The 17916-nt window shown below is 44.5% G+C and overlaps 1 protein-coding gene across 1 annotated transcript in view; it reads right to left on the bottom strand.

Annotated features, from left to right (window-relative positions):
• Positions 1–74: 74 nt before the first annotated feature.
• NID2 (nidogen 2) overlaps positions 75–17916 on the bottom strand; it is a 52971-nt gene continuing 35129 nt past the window's right edge. The window contains exons 11-21 of the mRNA XM_036917867.2: positions 17650–17793; positions 11308–11427; positions 10325–10564; positions 7557–7778; positions 6791–6960; positions 4586–4715; positions 3914–4085; positions 3022–3179; positions 1844–1967; positions 1048–1160; positions 75–758 (exon numbers count right to left, since the gene is read on the bottom strand). Of these exons, the coding sequence (XP_036773762.2) occupies positions 748–758; positions 1048–1160; positions 1844–1967; positions 3022–3179; positions 3914–4085; positions 4586–4715; positions 6791–6960; positions 7557–7778; positions 10325–10564; positions 11308–11427; positions 17650–17793 (1604 nt within the window). The 3' untranslated portion in view covers positions 75–747. The remainder of the gene's footprint in view (positions 759–1047; positions 1161–1843; positions 1968–3021; positions 3180–3913; positions 4086–4585; positions 4716–6790; positions 6961–7556; positions 7779–10324; positions 10565–11307; positions 11428–17649; positions 17794–17916) is intronic.

Raw genomic sequence — 17916 nt, 5'->3', positions numbered from 1 at the left:
TAATGTGTTTTGTATCTGTATAATCAGTCTGTTTCCAATTTTGTTATAGAGACAGCACAGTTCCTCAACTCATAGGAAATCTTAAAATATTTTATTGGAGTAATCTAGAAAATTAGAACTGTTACAGCGTTGGTATTTATAAATGTAATTTCTGTGGGTAGTCTATAGAGGGATTTACAGGATAAGGAAACACAAATTGAAACATTCTAGCACCTTTTAATATAAATAGAAATGCACTGATGCCGAGGTAAAAAAAATCCTGGAAACTATAAATAAGTTGGTTCTTTCCCATTAGTTCTGCATAGCCTTCTTTAACTACATCAAGGTTTGTGATCTTTAAGATTGTATTTTTATACTGATATTGTGTGCTTTAATTTCTTGGCCAGAAAGAATCCATAATAAAAATCAGATTTAAGATTTAGGGTCTTAAATTGGTTCTTAGTTGAGTGAATTTGACCTTTTAAATATGATATAAATGTTTAATTGTTGCTTATTAAAGCAACATTTTATAAAATTCCACTACCTTTTAAAAAACTTGTAATAACCTTTTTTTTTAAAATACAGTAGTAAAGATTGAGGTATAAACTTTTCACAAAATATACTTAGTCTTTTTGCACTGAAACTATTCACCTTGTTTCCAAGAACTTATAATGGCCAATTCCTCATTCACTTTCTCTATTTGCAGTATATATGTTCTTTCGGGTCCATATTCTGATTGTAAACTCCAAGTCCATCATGATGCTGTATTTACTTTCTTCCTGTGAGGGGAGGTGGAAAGAGGGGGCACTGGGTGAGTTATTTTATAACCAAGTTGCAACAGCAAGTCTTTTAAAGGAGAAGTATCTTAGGCTGACTTTTTTGTGTAGTTAAGGTAGTAAAGACTGGTCACCCCATGTGTTTGCCGTTAACTTTTCCAGCTCAAAGTGGCTATCACTGGTAGTGATGTCAGTGGCACCAGCTGGTACCTGGGCCAAGGGTAATGAGTTACTAGGTGCATCTTTCTCTACCCTGTGGATGCAGAGAAGTGGCCCAAGCATGTTCACTCACCTGCTGGGCAGTAGGGGTAGACTGCAGTTATCCCGTAGAGATGAGATCGCTGCTCTGGGAGATATTCGTCAGTGAACTGGCCACTGTCTCTGTTTACTGATATAACACCATCCCTTGTAACAGGAAGGAAGAGTGAATTCATGGGATTTCAGTTTGGATAAAAAAACTCAGTTTTGATGGAGAAAATTTTCTGCCAGTCCTAGAATACTTTTTTCCCCAATTATTTTAATCAAATGAGTTGATACTTATATTTGGAATATTTGTTTTTATCAGTGGTTCACAAACGGTCCCCAGACTAGCATCATCTGGGAACTTGTTAGAAATGCAGATCATTGGGTCCCAGCAATGCATTTTAAGTCCTGAGGATGGGGTAGAAGGGCTTAGATACTATGTATTTCCTTTAATATTCTCTAGTTCCTTGTTGGAGAACTAGTAGTCTTCAGTTGTGGTATTTTTCATTATTCTAGGTGGACAACTAATATGTCCATATTATCATGATTTAAAGTAAATCATGACTAATAATGTACCTCATAGTACCATTTAAGGGTAGTCTTTTATTGTCTGAAGATCAGATTTAGGTTAACTTCTTTGAATAGCTCTGCCACTTTAAAACTACCTGTGAGTAATACCATTAAAATTGTGGATGATGAAAAAACAGGATTTTAAAAGGAGTAACACTTCAATGATGCTACTACTAATGAAGAGATAGTGAGATGAAAACTTCCATAGAGGCGTTAATCACCTGTTGACATCTGGTAAAATAAGTGGGGTGTCACCCAGAGTGTATTGGCCTCACCTCCTCCAATCCGTGTGGTAGAAGTGATCTGCATAGCTAATAATGCTGAAGGGGTAGTTGAGGTTGTTTTGGATGACACGCCGTCCAGTTCCATCAGGTAGTGTACACTCCAGTTTTTTGGTTCCTTTTAAAACATCAAAGAGGGCAAATGAGATTCTTTCATACCATGAAAAAACAAAAGCTCCTTTGCCAAAAATAATAAAAATTTTAATAATTGATATAATTTCAAGTGTTAGCTCTTAAATTATTATAAATATAACATCTAAATACTTGCTTGCCCTCTGTAAGCAATGTATAGTAAATAGCCAAGGCTGCCTTTTAACTAAAAAGCTATAAAAATTTTAAGAACATCTAGGTAAGAATAACAAAATGGTAACACACCTCATTTTTCATTGTAAAGTAAACAGTCTTGAAAATGTTGCAATAGCTCAACAAGAGTTTGCAGATTTCACATTTCTCATGGAACCCTGGTTTAAATTTCAATTATTTAAAAATAACTTATTTTGGACAGCTGGATTGTAACAGTGACCCATCTGCATTTTAGGTCTTCTGACTTTAAAGTCTTAAGAATGGACTTTTTCATATCTTTATAACTAGATATATGCCATCTTTTCAATTATGGTAATAATAAAATCACATAACAGAAAGAGAGAACTTTGGTATTGGCAACCCAAATGTATTACTGAAGGAAGCCATCCTGCCATGTCACTTTGCAAGAATGTTCTCAGCATAATAGCATACTGTCTGGATGTTGAACAGATATTTATAAATGTTATAATAATTGGAAAAAAAAGAAAAAATAACCAAATAACCTTTTGTCTTTAAGTTTGTTAATTCCAACAGTGGAAAATATTTCTTTATAATTTAAAACGTATGCCCAGTGGTCATGTGAGAAGGGTGAGCAGTACAAAAATGAGGACATAGTACTAGCCCCTGAGCTTACTGCCTAATTCATACACACACCCCCTATCGCCCAGGAAATGCATTGTAAGAATCACTACAAAGTGTTCTTTAAAAGTTTACTCATCAAACAAAGAAGTAGATTATGTGCTGTACTGTTCTAAATTTAAGCCAAAAGATCTAAATGATGGGTTTTGGTTTTGTTGCAAGACCATTTGAGAAGGCCAGTATCCAGTGTAGTGAAGCATTCGGTATTTGCATTCCATTAGCTGTGTTACCTGCATCTGCCCAGCAGAGCAGTTTGGAGAAGGGGTCAAAGGTTAAACCATTGGGTAGTCCAATGTCTTTATTCACCAGAATTTTTCTGTTCCCTCCATCTAAAGAAGACATTTCAATTTTAGGAGCTTCTCGATTCCAGTCTGTCCAGTACAAATTGCTGTGGATAAATTAGAAAGATACACCTTCAGTGTACAGAACCCCAATTCTAGAACCATTTTGGAGGCTTTTCACTAAGTATTTGAGTCAAAAACAAAGCTAAAAGTATTCTTTACTGATTTGAGGGGTTTCTCTGGAATTTCATTTCATAGAAGCCCCATGAAATATGACAAGAATTTCTCAAGGTACAGAAGCCCTTCCTGGTTTTAATAGTACTCTCATTTAACCTTAGCAGTTACCATGGACAGGAGCATTTGTCTCTTGACTTTTCCCACAGTGAAAACGAGGCCAGAGAAATAAAATGCTGGTGTTTGACTTTTTTGTTACTGTCACCATTTCATGGAGGTAAGGTGGTAGCTTCCACACTGTGATTTCCTAATGTGTTGCTAAAGGAGATCCACTCCATTGTAGTTTGTAAACACAGACAGGCCTTGCTTAATCATCTGATCCAAAAGTAGTCCCCATCCTCACATACTCTGTGAATTCTCTACACATTACGTCACCATCTCCCTAATTTTCTGGCTTATTCGTCTCCTGTCTTAATTCCTCCTAGGAGAATGGAAGCTCCATGAAAGAATAAACCTTGTGTTTGCCTAAAACAGTGCCTGACACTAATGCTACTAATGTATTTGAGCTTTTATACTCATGTTCTGGTCCTCCACATAATGCATTTAAAATCCAAGGGCTTAAGTCCAGATCTATAGGTAACAGGAGGATTAGGGGAGCCCAGCTGACCCTCGGATTGGATCCACAGCAATGGCACGGGGGTTCACCAGGTCTGTGTGGAAGAGGGCCTTGCGATCAGAGCCGTCCAGGTTGGCCCTCTCTATCTTATCCAGGCCACTGTCTGTCCAGTACATCGTTCTACGGAAGTGGTCAATGGCAAGTCCTTCAGGGCTTATCAGACCTGGAAATAAAAGCAGGACTGGTGTGAAAGGTGAATGTGAAGCAGAGAGGTCTACGTTTGAATAGTTTTATTAAAAAAAATGTCTTGAGCCTCTAAGTCACAAGAATCAGGTTAACAGAGGAACACATCCTTTTGGCTTTTTCTGCCACCTCTAATTGCTTCCATACTAACAGACCTACCAGCCCAATGGCACCAGGAATCCCTGGCGCTGGGGTCAGACGGCATCAACTGTGGCCCGCCCTTATTTCTTAACTATGAGCCCTTCCTGCTGAGGCCTTGTTTTTCAATGGAAAGGACTCACTGTAAGAACCACTTTCTCATTCCTTCTATAGGAATGTGTTTGTTTATATAGGCTGCTGTTGTACAGATTAGTAAAGTGACTTGCGTAGAACTTAACCTCCCCTGTTGGATGAAAATGGGAGACTGGTATAAAATTGGCAAATAACTTGAACTTAATGGAGTCAAATAAACACAAATATCTTCTGAGGGAAGCTGCTGACCTGAGGTAATGATCGTCTCGGGCTCTGCTCCAGGTTCCAGACTGGCACGGCTAATTGTCCGGCCAGCAACATCTGTCCAGTACACCATCCTCTCTCGGCAGTCATAGTCAATCCCCACGACTATGGAGCCCTTTATAGACCAAAACACAGAATTGGAAAAATTATGACACCTTGCGTTTCCCTTGAGTTCATGCCCAGCTGCCTCACACACACAGCCGCAGTGACCAGTCCTACACTGTAGTCTTACAGGCAGCCAGGCCTGGCCACTCACTAGCTGTGTGACTTTGGTACTTAACCTCTGTCTTGGTTTCCTCATTTGCAAAATGAAGATAATAGTACTAGTAATAGAAACACTTCATACTGCTGCTGTAGAAATTAATACTGTAAGTGCTTGTAAAGTATCCTCATCATTATTCAATAAGCTCTGTTACTCTTGGCAATAAGAATAAAAATGATTGTATGAAAAAATCAGCTCCTTCAGTAATTAGAGGGCGAACGTTTGTCTCAACAAAGTAAGCCCGTAAGACTTAGGCAAAACCTACTGAGTACTTTCAAATGTCATCAGCACTTTTTGGAAGAGTGTTTCTAAAGTTTGCTGACACATAACAATAAATCTACTCTCCCCTCTGCTGCTCATAAGCATTCCTTCTCTACTAAGGTGCAGTCACCCATATCTCCATCACTGCCTCTTGCCACAAAGCAATTCTTTGGTTGTACTCTTATGTAAAAGGAAGCCTACAGTTGGTTGGGTTAGGAACGAGGGAATGGTAGTCACTCTACCTCTGGCTAAGGAAATCTGTCCTCCTTATGGTAAATAAATGACAAAGTTTTTAAAAATGCTGTGTTGGTGATATTCCTTTCCAAAACTGCACAGTACTTGCTTCATAAAGTTTCCATCTCCTGCTCTGAGAAGCCCAGCAGATGTGCAAAGCCACCATCTAGGGGCCACTTGGTTGTCTGAGGTCATACCAACTCCCTGTTTGCCTAACAAAGCCGCAAGGGCCTGGCTTGGCTATTTGGCTTCTGTGGAAAAATGGGCAGTTTAAACGGGGGGACCTAAGCTTGAGTACAATTTTACTTGAAAATTAAAATGAAGTCCTCTGTTGCAGGCAAGAATGCATATCTATATGGGCTTCCATTAGCCCAGGGAATCATGGGATCCATTAACCCATGTAATGACTTCAGTTTCTTGGAGGAAAAAGTCCCAGTTTTAAGTAGATTTCCCTAAGATGTGTTTATAACCCATGTTCTGGTTCCCTTTCAGTACCACCAGTACCACCGCCACCACCCTGCTCTCATCAGAAGCAAGTTCAGAAACGCAGTGAAGCCATCTGACTTGGCTAGGATACATAGATAGTTGGCTTGAGGTGATGATAAGTTCTTAGTCTCTGAAAAAAAAACTTTTTTTTCCCGTGAACACTGGCTGTTCGTAAACTTTTGGAACCAGATAAGGAGTTAGTTCATTAACAAGTAAATATAAACACAGTCACTGTACTATTCTTTCTCATAGATGAGCAGCTACTGGCAGAGTCAAGTTTAGAAATAGAGTCAGCTGGTTTTCCATTTTAAGTGGCAGAGCCTTTCTGGTGAACTACCTGCTCTTCTCCCCATGTGAGAGAAGCAAGCCCTCTGAAATTGAGCACCGTGACAATAGGGAGGCTGCCAGCTCAGGAGGCAGCAAGCATCCCCCTAGAGAAAGGTCTGTCCACTCCTTCCTCAGCATCACACTCGCCCCAAATCTTCATCTAAGGAGTCAGAGGAGAGGCCAATCCACAGAATCAGCGTGGGAGGGGAGGGGAGGGGAGGGGCTGCCGCTCGTTCACTGGTTTCCACTTGGGATTCCCAGCTTACACAAAAGCCATGCCCTAAAGCTAGTCCTGTCATTTTGATTTCCAGGATTTCTTAGTCATCTGGCATAGGGAGAACCCTGGGACTTAGGCTAGGATTCTGTCAGTCTTCTTGGGTCACCACCCCACCTCATTATCCTGACAACTCTGAAATTCCCTTTCCATGTAACTGAAAGCCCACGAACCAGCTAGAGAGAGCAGCCTCGGTCAGTCAGACGTGACTCCCAGCAACAGAGCCTCCACTTTCTGTGGTGGGGGCTGCAGGCTCATGGAGACAGACTGTTGCCCAGAAGGCTTCCAGGACCTCCCTCTCCCACATCTGAAAGCCCTGTGCAGCCCATAGAGAAATGCACTTTACATGCAGTGACAGCAGGGTCTTGGCCATGTCCTTCTGAAGCCGGGTCCCATTGAGGGGCAAGTGGCCGATCTGCTGACCCTGGGCGTAGAGCAGGAAGGTGCCCACGGATGGAGGGGTCACGTCAGGCCGGGGCGTGGGCCGGACCATGGGTGGAGCGACCGTGGGTATGCCTGCATGGGAAAGGGCAGGAGGGTGTGAGGAGCAGAGGAAAGGAAACAAGGGTGGGTGGGGATAGGGGAAAAAGCTGCTTTCTCACATACCAGACTCTCCAAAAACATCAAAAGTTCTTTACCCTTAACAGATGTGCTCCAGATGTTCCTGAAAATCTAATTTCTAGGGTTTCTTTTTCCAAGATCAATTACAGAAATCACTGCCAACTACTAGGGATGAAGACAAATCAAACATTTCCCTCAGAACAAAAGCAGGTTTTTGTTTTAAGGGGAAAAAAAATAGAGCCAGTATTGTGTCATTCTCTCTTTGGGGCCCCAGAGTGACATGTGTCCCCTTTCACACTGATCTGGGGAGAGGAGTAATTGTATGTTGAAGTTCCTGTATGAACATCTGAGTTCCAGATGTTGTGATTACAGAAACTAATGACAAAGCCAAACATTAAATCCAAATTGGGATTGCAGGTGGACCAGATTATAAATCAGTGCAGCCCATTAGCAACTTCTTTCATTGGACTGTTGACCATCATCCACAGCTGGCAGCTTCCCTACAGAAAAACCCCGGTGCAGCTGAGGTGGGGATGGCCCTGGGTGCTTACATGCAGGGGTGGTGCCGGGCTGGGAGCGGGTGCCCTGCACCTCTCTGCCATCTCTGTCCACACACCAGCAGAAGTCACTCTTTCCATGGCACTGCAGTGGGGTGAAGCGGCCCAGGTCATCACACTGGGGCACGTACTGGTCATCCCTGGGGGTGCCACCATAGTGCTCCAGCAGGTTTTCCCTCCAACGCTCACAGACGGTCTGGGGCCTCTGGGTGGGCTCTGAACAGATGGGGACAAAAATCCTTTGATTGTGAGCCAAAGACGCAGAATGCAGCACATAGCTCAAGATACCCACACCTGGCTTCCTGGCCTTCCTTCGCCTCGTGCCCGTTAACAAGACCTCAGCCATGCCCCTGGATGCTGGACTGAGCAGTAAAGTATTCCAAGAAGTTTCCCACAGCCCTCAGGAGAAGAGGTTATCTTGATGCTCCTGTCTCCCTGGGCCAGAAGGGTTTGTCATTAAGGCTCAGCCACATCACAAGAGGCAAGACCAGAGGTGCGGGTTCACTCAGCCTGGGGAGGTGGGTGATCTCACTCAGGCTAGGAGAGGTCTGTGCACCTCCGTCTTCCCACGGCTCAGGCCCAGTCATGCTTGGCAGCTCCTTTCTCTTGTTCTCCACATCTGACGCCGAAAAATGTCAGCGGTATCTTCAAAATACATTCAGGACATCTTCCCTTCTCACCACATCCCCCCCATCATCTCATGCCAGGATCATTACAGTAGCCTTTTTAATGGTTTCCCTGCTTCCACCCTCTTTGCTGCCCTCCAGTGTAAACAGCAGCCAGAAGGAATCCTTTTAATACAAAGTCAATTCATGTCAGTGCTTTGGTCAAAACCTCCAGTGGCTTCAAAGAACAAAGTTAGAAACACTACGTTTGGGTTCTAGCACCTACAGTTCCTCTAGGAAAGCAGGAAAATGATGAATAAAATTCTCAGAGCTCAAACCCAATGAACTCAACTACGGACACCAAGTTTGGGGGAAGTGGATGCCCTTCAGTTGCCTCTAAAGCTCATGACTTATGGAAAGCAAAGCTTTTTAAGCCCTAAGGGAGAAGGAAAAACTGACTTCCTCACCTAGATGTATCTCAGAGAACCTGGAGAGGGAATGCCTTCCTCAGACACCATCTGTCTCAAGGTAGGATTCCCTGGAGAAGTTCCCAACCCCACCCCAGGTCCACATTCCAAATTCAGAGGATCAATTCTTGGCTCAGGGGATCCCTTGACCAGGCACACCTCTCTGTTTGAAATGCAGACACACAGACCAGTCAGCCTCCGGGAAAAGGGCACCTCACATCACTTGCGTGTGGGCATCCCTCTCATTTCTTACTATTTGAAGCTACTTCTCAATCCAAGCATGGATTGATTTCTGTTTCTTGTTGGCAGGGCCTTAAATATTTTGAAATCCTGGGCACAGAGTGTTCTCACACGCTGCAAACTGACCCTGTTATGCAGAAGAGACCAGTCGGAAATGGCAGCCAAGGCCAGTCAGCACCAAGAGTGGAGTCTGGTCCATGAGAAGTGGTCTGCACCAAAGAATGTGCCCCTCTTTTAGTCATTAACTTCTGTTCTCTTGGCTCTCTTTTGAATCATTGTCCTTTTAACACGTGCTTGTGTTAATAAATGTAAAGAATTCTGAACCATTCCCTTATGATTTCTTCAAATCCCACTTGGAGTCAGAACCAAGTTTCTTAAAGAGTAGACCTGAGCAAAGCAGGATTTACCTGCCCTGAGTGTCACTGGAAGCAGGGGTGTGCACCGAGATCAAACATTACCACCTTCTACCTATATGACTCAGAACCATCAATGTTCTGACCATAACAGTTAGTATTGTTGAAAGGATCAAAACTGGTGGTAATTCTCCAGCTCTTCTTACTCTCATATATTGAAAGCCAAGACTAGTATTAATGGAACCCTTTGCAAGTAAAAATGGATCTTTGAAAAGCAAGCTCACAGACATAGGAATTATTTAGCTAAGACTATCAAACCAATTCCATGTTCTTCACAATAAAGTACTTCTGTATTTTAAAAAAAAAGTTCTCACCTCTCAACAATTCAGCAAGAAGTAGCAACCTGCGCTTGGCGCCAACAGTGAGCACTTGGTATCTACACCCCACCCAGCCGGTACGTGCTCCGATGGTAACAGACAGGCTCACCATTATGGTTTCAGATCTCATAGGCTAACAAAACATGTTCTTGTGCCTTTTCTGAAGGGGCCCGGGGCAAGCATGATTCCCCAGGGACATGTGGACCTGACTAGAGAGGGCTGGGTTATTAGCTTAGAGCAAACCAGCGGGATCCACCCACGAGTGTCATACTTATTTTTCCTATTGATATTAAAACAGCTTTCTGACTGTTTTCTTCAACTCATGAGGCAGAGTGAAGTGATACAAAGTAACATGGAAAGGCTGTTTTCCTTCTGGACAAAAGGCTTCTCTAGCTCTAAGATCTCCTAAGCTACCATAACAGATCTAGAACAATGGCCTCAGCCTGACCTACATGCTCCATCTCAACTTCCAGTCTTGTCCTAGACAGGGTCTAAGGCTGGAGTCCAATGTGTAAGTATGAGCCCCTGTATCACATGGCTATGTTTCTATGTCCCTGTAACATGAATGTGTACACAGGTGTGCACATACCATTCCCGTGTTCCTAGGAGGAAGGAGGCTACAAAACGATGGCACATGGCCCTGACTCCAAGGTCTGGGCCATTCTGCTGCTCGAGCCCCAGGCCCAAGCTGGCAGAAGGTTTCCTGCCTGACTGGCTCACCTGATAGTCTGCAGTTAGGCGGAGTGGAGCCAGGAGGAGTCCGGGTGCCTGGGACTTCATGGCCATCGGGGTCCACGCACCAGCAGAAGCCGGAGCTGCTGTGACACTGCAGTGGCAGGAAGTGTCCCTGTTCATCGCACTGGGGGATGTGGAGCCGGTCACCAGGATAGGTGCGCTGAGCCTGGGCATCACGCTGCTGGTGTCCACATGGCTTCGGTCCTGAGGTGGGGTCTTCCGGGACTGGGGATACAAAGGAGGAATAGAAGGCGTTTGCAACCCACCCATTTTTACCAGCCAACCTCACAGTCTCCTATCTGAGATTTTTTTGTTTTTTTCTATCCTAATATTGGAAGACAGCATAACATGGGTAAAATACCAAGGCACTAGGAATTGGAGCCCTGGATTCTTATTTTAGCTCTGCCACTATAAAGCAGCCCCTCCCTCAGCCCCCAAGGGTCCTTTCACTGCCTGGGTAGAATGAAGAGCAACCCATTTTCAAATATTCTAAGAGACACTGGAGAAAACAAGTACAACTGCTCATCCCCCAAGGTCCAGAGTTTAAGTCTGAGAAGCTCCAGGTCAGTGGCAGTCCTGGACTGCCCAAGCCGGCCAAGTTCTCCTGGAGCAGCCACCATGGGAGCTGACTCCCAGCCTAGTAGGGTTTCTGGCTCCTGTTCAGTGAACTTAATCTCAATACTTCACCTAAAAGGCACTTACAAGGCAAAGCAGATCACTAAGGAGTTAACCAGAACTGCTATTAGGACAATGGATGGATCATACTCCAGGCCCGCCAGAATGCTAATAACCAGTGAACTACTAGTAAACTAGGCAGCTGGAGATAACAAGAAAAAATCCAGAACCTGGGAAATCCACCAATTAAGGCCTCCGACCAGATAAATCAAGGATGGGCTAAACTGCTGTAGAAAAAAAGCATTGGAGGAGTCAGGAGCTTTCTGTGCCTGATCTGGCCTTCCAAACCTCACCAGGTGTGCATTGGAATCCATCCCCATGATATCCAGGCTGGCAATGGCAGGAGAAGGACCCAGGGGTATTGGAGCAGGTAGCCAAGGGGTGGCATCTGTTTTCCAAGCATTCATCCACATCTGCAGAGGTCAGGAACAGGCGCAGAGAGAAAGGGAGGGGAGGAAGGAACAGCATGACCACTGCACACAATCTGTGCAACTATGTGGCTGTAGTGCATGTGGATCAACAATGAGGAGTCACCTTCAGACCTCTGGGCATGAGCAGGAACATGCTCATGCCAAGGGGCAAGCTTAATATCATGAAGTCGAAGGGCATGTGAGTTAACCTATTAGACTAAGAATGTTTAGTGTAGAAATCAAACATATCTGGTCACTTTCAGAAAAAAAAACCTGTGGTATCTTTCACCTATGGTGAATTCCAGGAAGTTATTACCTTTGAACAAATATTTATGCTATAAATCATTCATTTCCTTGCAGTAACACTACAATAAATATATGTAAGAATAGTTCTTTGCCTTTTGTTCTTGGCACCATCTCCCGATAGCATTGATTTGCAGATGCAGAGAAGCCCACTGAGGCTCCAAATACCTTTTCAACCAAGAAGCATATTCAGTCTTGCCTAAGTAGGACAGAGTCCCGCTATCCAGAACACCTAATTAATCAGAAATTTTCTTTACTTTCCACTTTTAGAAGAAATAGAAAAGTATAAGAAAAATATTATCAGAGGTTTTGTAACAACACGTAATGAAAATCCAAACTTGTCAGGCTTATCGGTGCAAACAAGTCAGGCCCGATGCTTTCCACATGGTACCATGGGGATTATTTCTTATTGTTCAAAGCTGCAACATTCAAACAAAAGCCAATTTATATTCCTTTTATTTACTGAAATAAGCACATGACGACAACAGCAAGGCACCACTCTCCTACTCGACCCTCCCCGCAAAAGAAACCTTTGAGATAAACTATAAAAACCAGCACCCAATGGTTGAGATAAGCTATCTTCAGAGACAGGAAGTCTTCCAGAGTAAGGGGATAAAGGATGTAAGTCTGATCAAGGCTCCACTGAAAAGAAAACAAAGTAGTCATATCCATGATAACATCCAAAAAAATTTTTTTAAATGTGAATAGGAGAAAATATGGGCCGATCACTGTGAAACCTAGAAAATGGGGAGCCCAGAAGAAGTGAACTGCATCAATTTGGTACAGTCCACAGCAGAAGCACATCGAAGCCAGAGACATACAGCCCTGAAGTTGGCAAGAACCAGCTGGGGCACAGGGGCTCCTTGCTCATCCTCCCCTGACCCAGATGAAATCTCCTCTGGGGTTATCAGTGCCACCCTTGGTGTGACCTACCTCACTGAGCCACCTTCCTGTCACTAAGGGGCTTTCCAATGCCAGTAACGGACACACTGGACTTGAAACACAGACCTTCTGTTCACAGGAGAGCAATCTCTTACACTGTGGTTAGCAGGTTAACATCATGCTTATCCTCAGTCTCAGGGAGGTCCCGTCAATATCAATTGGCTTCCTTAAATAAAAGAATCCCGAACACTCAGCACAACCAAGTTTAATGCCATGCAGAGCCTCTGCCCAGGTGAGCAGTTAGCCTCCCTGGCCACCTTCCTTTCCATCTACAAAGGCACGAAAGTAGTTGTAAATTCATCCACAAGGTTAAAAACAAACAAGGTTTTCTAGTTAGCTCCTTGGTTAACTAAAAATAAACCAAATAAAAACAATTACAAGAGAAACTTTACTTCCAAACTAATCAATGTGTGTTCTATATCGTTGTATTTAATTTCCCTTGAGGTTGGCTATCTGTAGAAAAAGGACAACTCAAATGCCTAGTTGGGCAGAGCTGGCAACCACCCAGTTCCTTGGTCCTGGAAGAGGCTGCATAACTGGCTGTAAAACCAAAGCTGTAAAATTTAACATCCAGCCAAATGTAGGAAATTAGAACTATTCATAATACATATGCTAAAAGTACTTCTCATGCTAACAGGAACCCCAGGCAATGAATGACAGGAAGCAGGAATTCCTGAGACACAGGGCCTATTTCTAGAACCCATGGACCAGTTTCTTGCCATTATTTCTGGACTCAGAGAAAGGGGAATCCCCAGAGGTACTTGTCCTTATAGCTTGTGGCCTGGGATTCTGATCAGACCTGAAAGAGTGGCCAGCCCCCCCCCCCAGATACTAAAGACCCTGTGATGCAGCAACTGTTACGTCTCTGAAGAGACAGAAAGCATCACAAGTGGGATACTCTGGTCCCCCTAAAGCTAGAGAGGGTTAAGTCTCCCCAGAGAGCAGTCCCTGAAGCCTCCTTGGAAGACCTCGCACCATGATAGAAAACTGGAGTCCAGACAGCCACTCCGGGACCTGAGCCCAGAGCAGGCCACAGCTCCTCCTCGGGAGCACAAACACACAGGGGTCCTGGGGGAACCGGAGCTTTGGGGTGAAGAAGGAGAGCTCTTCCCTATTTAACAGGACATCAAGTGTCAGGAGAGAAAGTGTGAAAAGACTTTCAGCCCCTTGGCAAGGGAGGAGCTTCCCCTGTGGTGCCATTGCAGGCAGTGGGGGCTGTCGTGTGTGTCTAAGAGCCGCCGGCAGCGGCTTTCAGGGCCGTTAGAGCAGTAGGCGGAGACAGCAGTGTTCAAGGCAAAGTAGCATTCCTTTCCCACTCACATAGTGAAAGATGGCCCAATTTCAGTATAATTCTCCATTCTGTCATCTATGAAGCTGGTAAAAACTGTTTGGAAAATGTGTTTAAACTCCTCCATTTTGAGTCCATGCTTTGGAGCTTCAACATTCTTCTCACTGCCTTAATTCTGAACCCACACTCAAAACCAGCTGAAATCCCTTCAAAACAAACCCAGCCACTGGACTGGAGCTTTCTCCTCCCGCTGCCATCCCGCTGCCTGGTTTACTGAACCACACAGTGAAATTTCCTGGTGCTAATGAACCTCAGCCCCATGCTGGACCCCAGGAAAGGCTTCGGCCGGCAAGGCCTCCCTCGCCACCATTCAGCCAAGCACCCCACTGGTTTTGCCCCTGTGTGGCATACAGTATTGACTCCTTCTCTGGGACCTCTGAGCCTAATCAACTTCTTCCTTTCAAGCATGTTCTCTTTTCTGTGGCTGCACCAATTTTATGATACCTTAACCAGAATCTTTGTTCTTAGAACAGAAAACCTGAGAAAGAATAATGTAAGTGCCTCTCCCAGAGCAATGATGGCTCTGAGCAATGGCCCATCTGTTTCTCAGTTCACATGTGCTCCTCCCTGGGAGGTCCCAACTCAGGACAATCTGCCTTTCAAGTCACCAAGATCTGTAAGGACAAATATGCCTGAGAAATATCTAGCTCCCTCCAATACAGGGACCCAGACTGAGGGAAGCTGGAAGATTTAACTCTGCTTGGATAACAGCAATTCCTGTTGTGACTCAGACTAGATTGAAAACCCAAAGCCAACTACAGCCTCTCCAGGGAACCTGGTTTGTAACAAACTGGCTGGAGAAAAACCCACACACCCTTTTATTGCTAGTTTGATGAGGTAAAAAAAAGTGTGTGTGCTTCAAGAATACACATTGTCCATAAAACAGAGCCTTTATCTCTATTTTTTTCCTATTTCTGTGGTCACTAGGCCACATGCACACTGGGGCATGCCTTTAAAGATGCACATGCACACACACACTTATATGCTTATCTTGCAAGTCACCTTCAAGATGGGCTTAGCCTGATTCATGCATGGCATAGGTATTAGAAAAATGACTTCATTCTCTACTACCCCACAGTCTGAAAACATGGCAGACAACCACATGGTAACTGACATTGAGAGGCAGCCTCTAAGGGTCCCCAAAGAGGCCCTATCTCCTAGTATCTCCAGTCTTATATGACCCACCAGCATCTGACCCGTGCAAAAAAGCAATAACAAGGGGACGTCATTTCTGTGACTATAACTTCTATCTTGTGAGCAGATGTTTTACCACTGGCATTGATGAAGTAAGTAACCTGTTGGAGAGGTCCACGTGGCAAGAAGCTGAAGGTCACCTCTAGGCAACAGCCAGTAAGGACCCAAGGCTCTCAGTCGTCAGGGAACTAGATCCTGGCAATGACCATATAAGGATCCTTCACAGTTGGGCCTTCAGATGAGACCCTGGGCCTGAGACCCCTTGATTGCAGCCTTGTGAGTATTTGAAAGCAGAGGACTGACCTAAACCATTCCCAGCTCCTGACCTATTGAAAATAAGTGTGTATTATTTTAAGCTATTTTTTAGGGTAATTTGTTATGCAGCAATAGATAACTAATACACTAGGGAAACAACCTATGGGTTTGACTGATTTTTAAATTTGTGTGTTCCCGAGAGAATCTCAAAAGTAGAGAACCAGAGGTAAAAGAGGGACAATTGAAAATGGCAGAAATCAAGAGGGCAGTACCAACAAAGAATGGCAATACTCTGAACTTGGAAAACTAGCCAATTTCAGGACCATAATATGACCCCAAAAGGTAACTAAAGTTTTACAGGACAAGTAGAAGTTAAAAGGGAGAGAGAGGGTTTCTAGAAGAGATTAGGATAGCATTAAGGGATTAAGAAGCATCTAAATTCAATTAACATTCTGATTATTAACACTGAGCAGATCTAAGCTGCAGTTAATTTCAAGTTGTTCACTTTAAATCAACGTTCTAAGAAATTAAATACGTTAAAAGCACTCTCTCTGCTGACCTGAGCAACCAGATGTTTAAATATGAAATGCTACTGACAAGATTTTTCTCTGTATGCATTCTCACTTCTTAGAGCCAGTAGTGTGTTAAACTGAAATGAATGATAAGTTCCATGGGTGTGGAAAAAGTAGTATTTCCACTGTGGGGCTTAACAGAACCATGAGGAATTTGTGTACCTCATCCTGACCCCATAAACTGTAGAGGGTACCCTCTGTCTGTAAAGAATATCTATTACAGATGGAGCTCTTTGGCTGGTCAAGTGGGACGAGCATCTGTGAATTCCAAGTCTGCTTCATTCTAATTTCAGAAACATTTTGTCTAACAATGGGGGTGTTTTTAGGAGAGAAAAAAAGTGGGGGTGCTGAACTGAGCCACAGCTTTGGATCATTTCAATATAAACTGAGTTTTCAAGAAAACCATAGAGCAGAGCTCCTGTACAGCAATAGTTCAGAAAATCCCAAATAGCCCACCACATGTGGAAGGGGGTTCTGACAGTAACACGTGGCCTCAGCCTGCTGCCTGGTCAGCCTGCCCTGCTGAAACCAAAGGGAAAAGGAACAGGAGGAGGATGAGAACCAGGCTCCTGGTGAGGCACAGGGCCCATGCTATGCAGATCTGTTAGGAAGCTCCCAGGACTACACGGCTCTTCTGAGCGCATGCGCTCTGCGGGCTCAGATGTACGGGGCAGCTGCAAGCAATGATATGAGGAGAGCAGAAGGGCCTGGTGCAGGGGCATATTCCCCCAAACAGACCCTTTTCCATGTCACACCTCCTTCCCATCACTGTCTCATTCCAAGTCTCATTTTACCATACGTTTGTGTGCCTTCCTGACAGACAGCATGAAATTCAGTTTTAATTCAATCACATGTTGCTGGGTCGTTTTGAGAAAACTTTGTGGGTTAGATTCCAGATTAACCCTATCTTAAAGTGCTATCAATGCCATGTTCACCAACACTGATACCCAGAGAATTATGCTTAGGTTTTCAACAACAATCTCACCTATTATTTCTAAGTTAAATTTGAACAGTTAGTCCTGCCTTGCAGTTGAGAGATTTTATAAACTACTGTAAGAAGTCTCCATGGTAGGTAGGTTCCTGGAATGAAAGTCTGAGACTTAGGTATGCCTTTTATACCTGGGTGCTTCCTTCTCCCTAGTCCTCCTCTTTCCAGAGAGAGAAGAGGGTGAAAAAAAACTAGAAAGAATTGCATATATGGTTAGAGGTTGCTTAAAACATCACTTCAACCAGGAGAATAGCAACTAAAATGTCACACAGGTTCAACCGGAAGTGCTGAATTAAGCCGAGACAGAGAGGTGGAGACGTCCTCACGGGAGAGAAGACCTTCCCGGAGCCCCTCCAGCCTCCGCCAGCTCCAGGAGCAGAAGGTTCTCGGTGGCTGTCCCGGCTCCAGGAGCAGCTCCACCCAGTGCAACCACATTTGCTCCACAATCTGGCCCAAGGGAAGTCCCCCTTCCTGACTCAGAAGACACCTTTTCTCTCTCTCTTGCGGCAATCCCAGGGCTGTGTGAGCCAAGGAAGGGAGCGGTTCTTTCTGAGAGAGGACCCGGCTGTGGACATGACCATGTGCCCGCAAGGCGACCTTCCGAGCCACGGAGGCTGACTCACCGGTACAGTGGTGCCCATTGCCGGTATAGCCTGGCAGGCAGGCGCAGCTGAACGTGCTGCCTCCGTGGTGGATGCACCGGGCCTGGCCAGCAGGAGCGCAGGTATGACTGCCATCCTCACAGGGGTTGGCAGGGGGCGCAGTCACTGGAAAGAGAAGAGGCAGGGATGTCCGGGAGCTCAGGCCTGCACGTGGATGAGCCATGCTCCTCCCAGGGTGACCTGCACGCCACCAGCATGGGGACATTTGGAGGCTTATAAGGCATGCAG

This window comes from Manis pentadactyla, chromosome 11, assembly GCF_030020395.1.
Source record: "Manis pentadactyla isolate mManPen7 chromosome 11, mManPen7.hap1, whole genome shotgun sequence".
In the NCBI taxonomy this organism is placed as follows: Eukaryota; Metazoa; Chordata; class Mammalia; order Pholidota; family Manidae; genus Manis; species Manis pentadactyla.
This window is presented reverse-complemented; position numbering and strand designations above follow the sequence as displayed.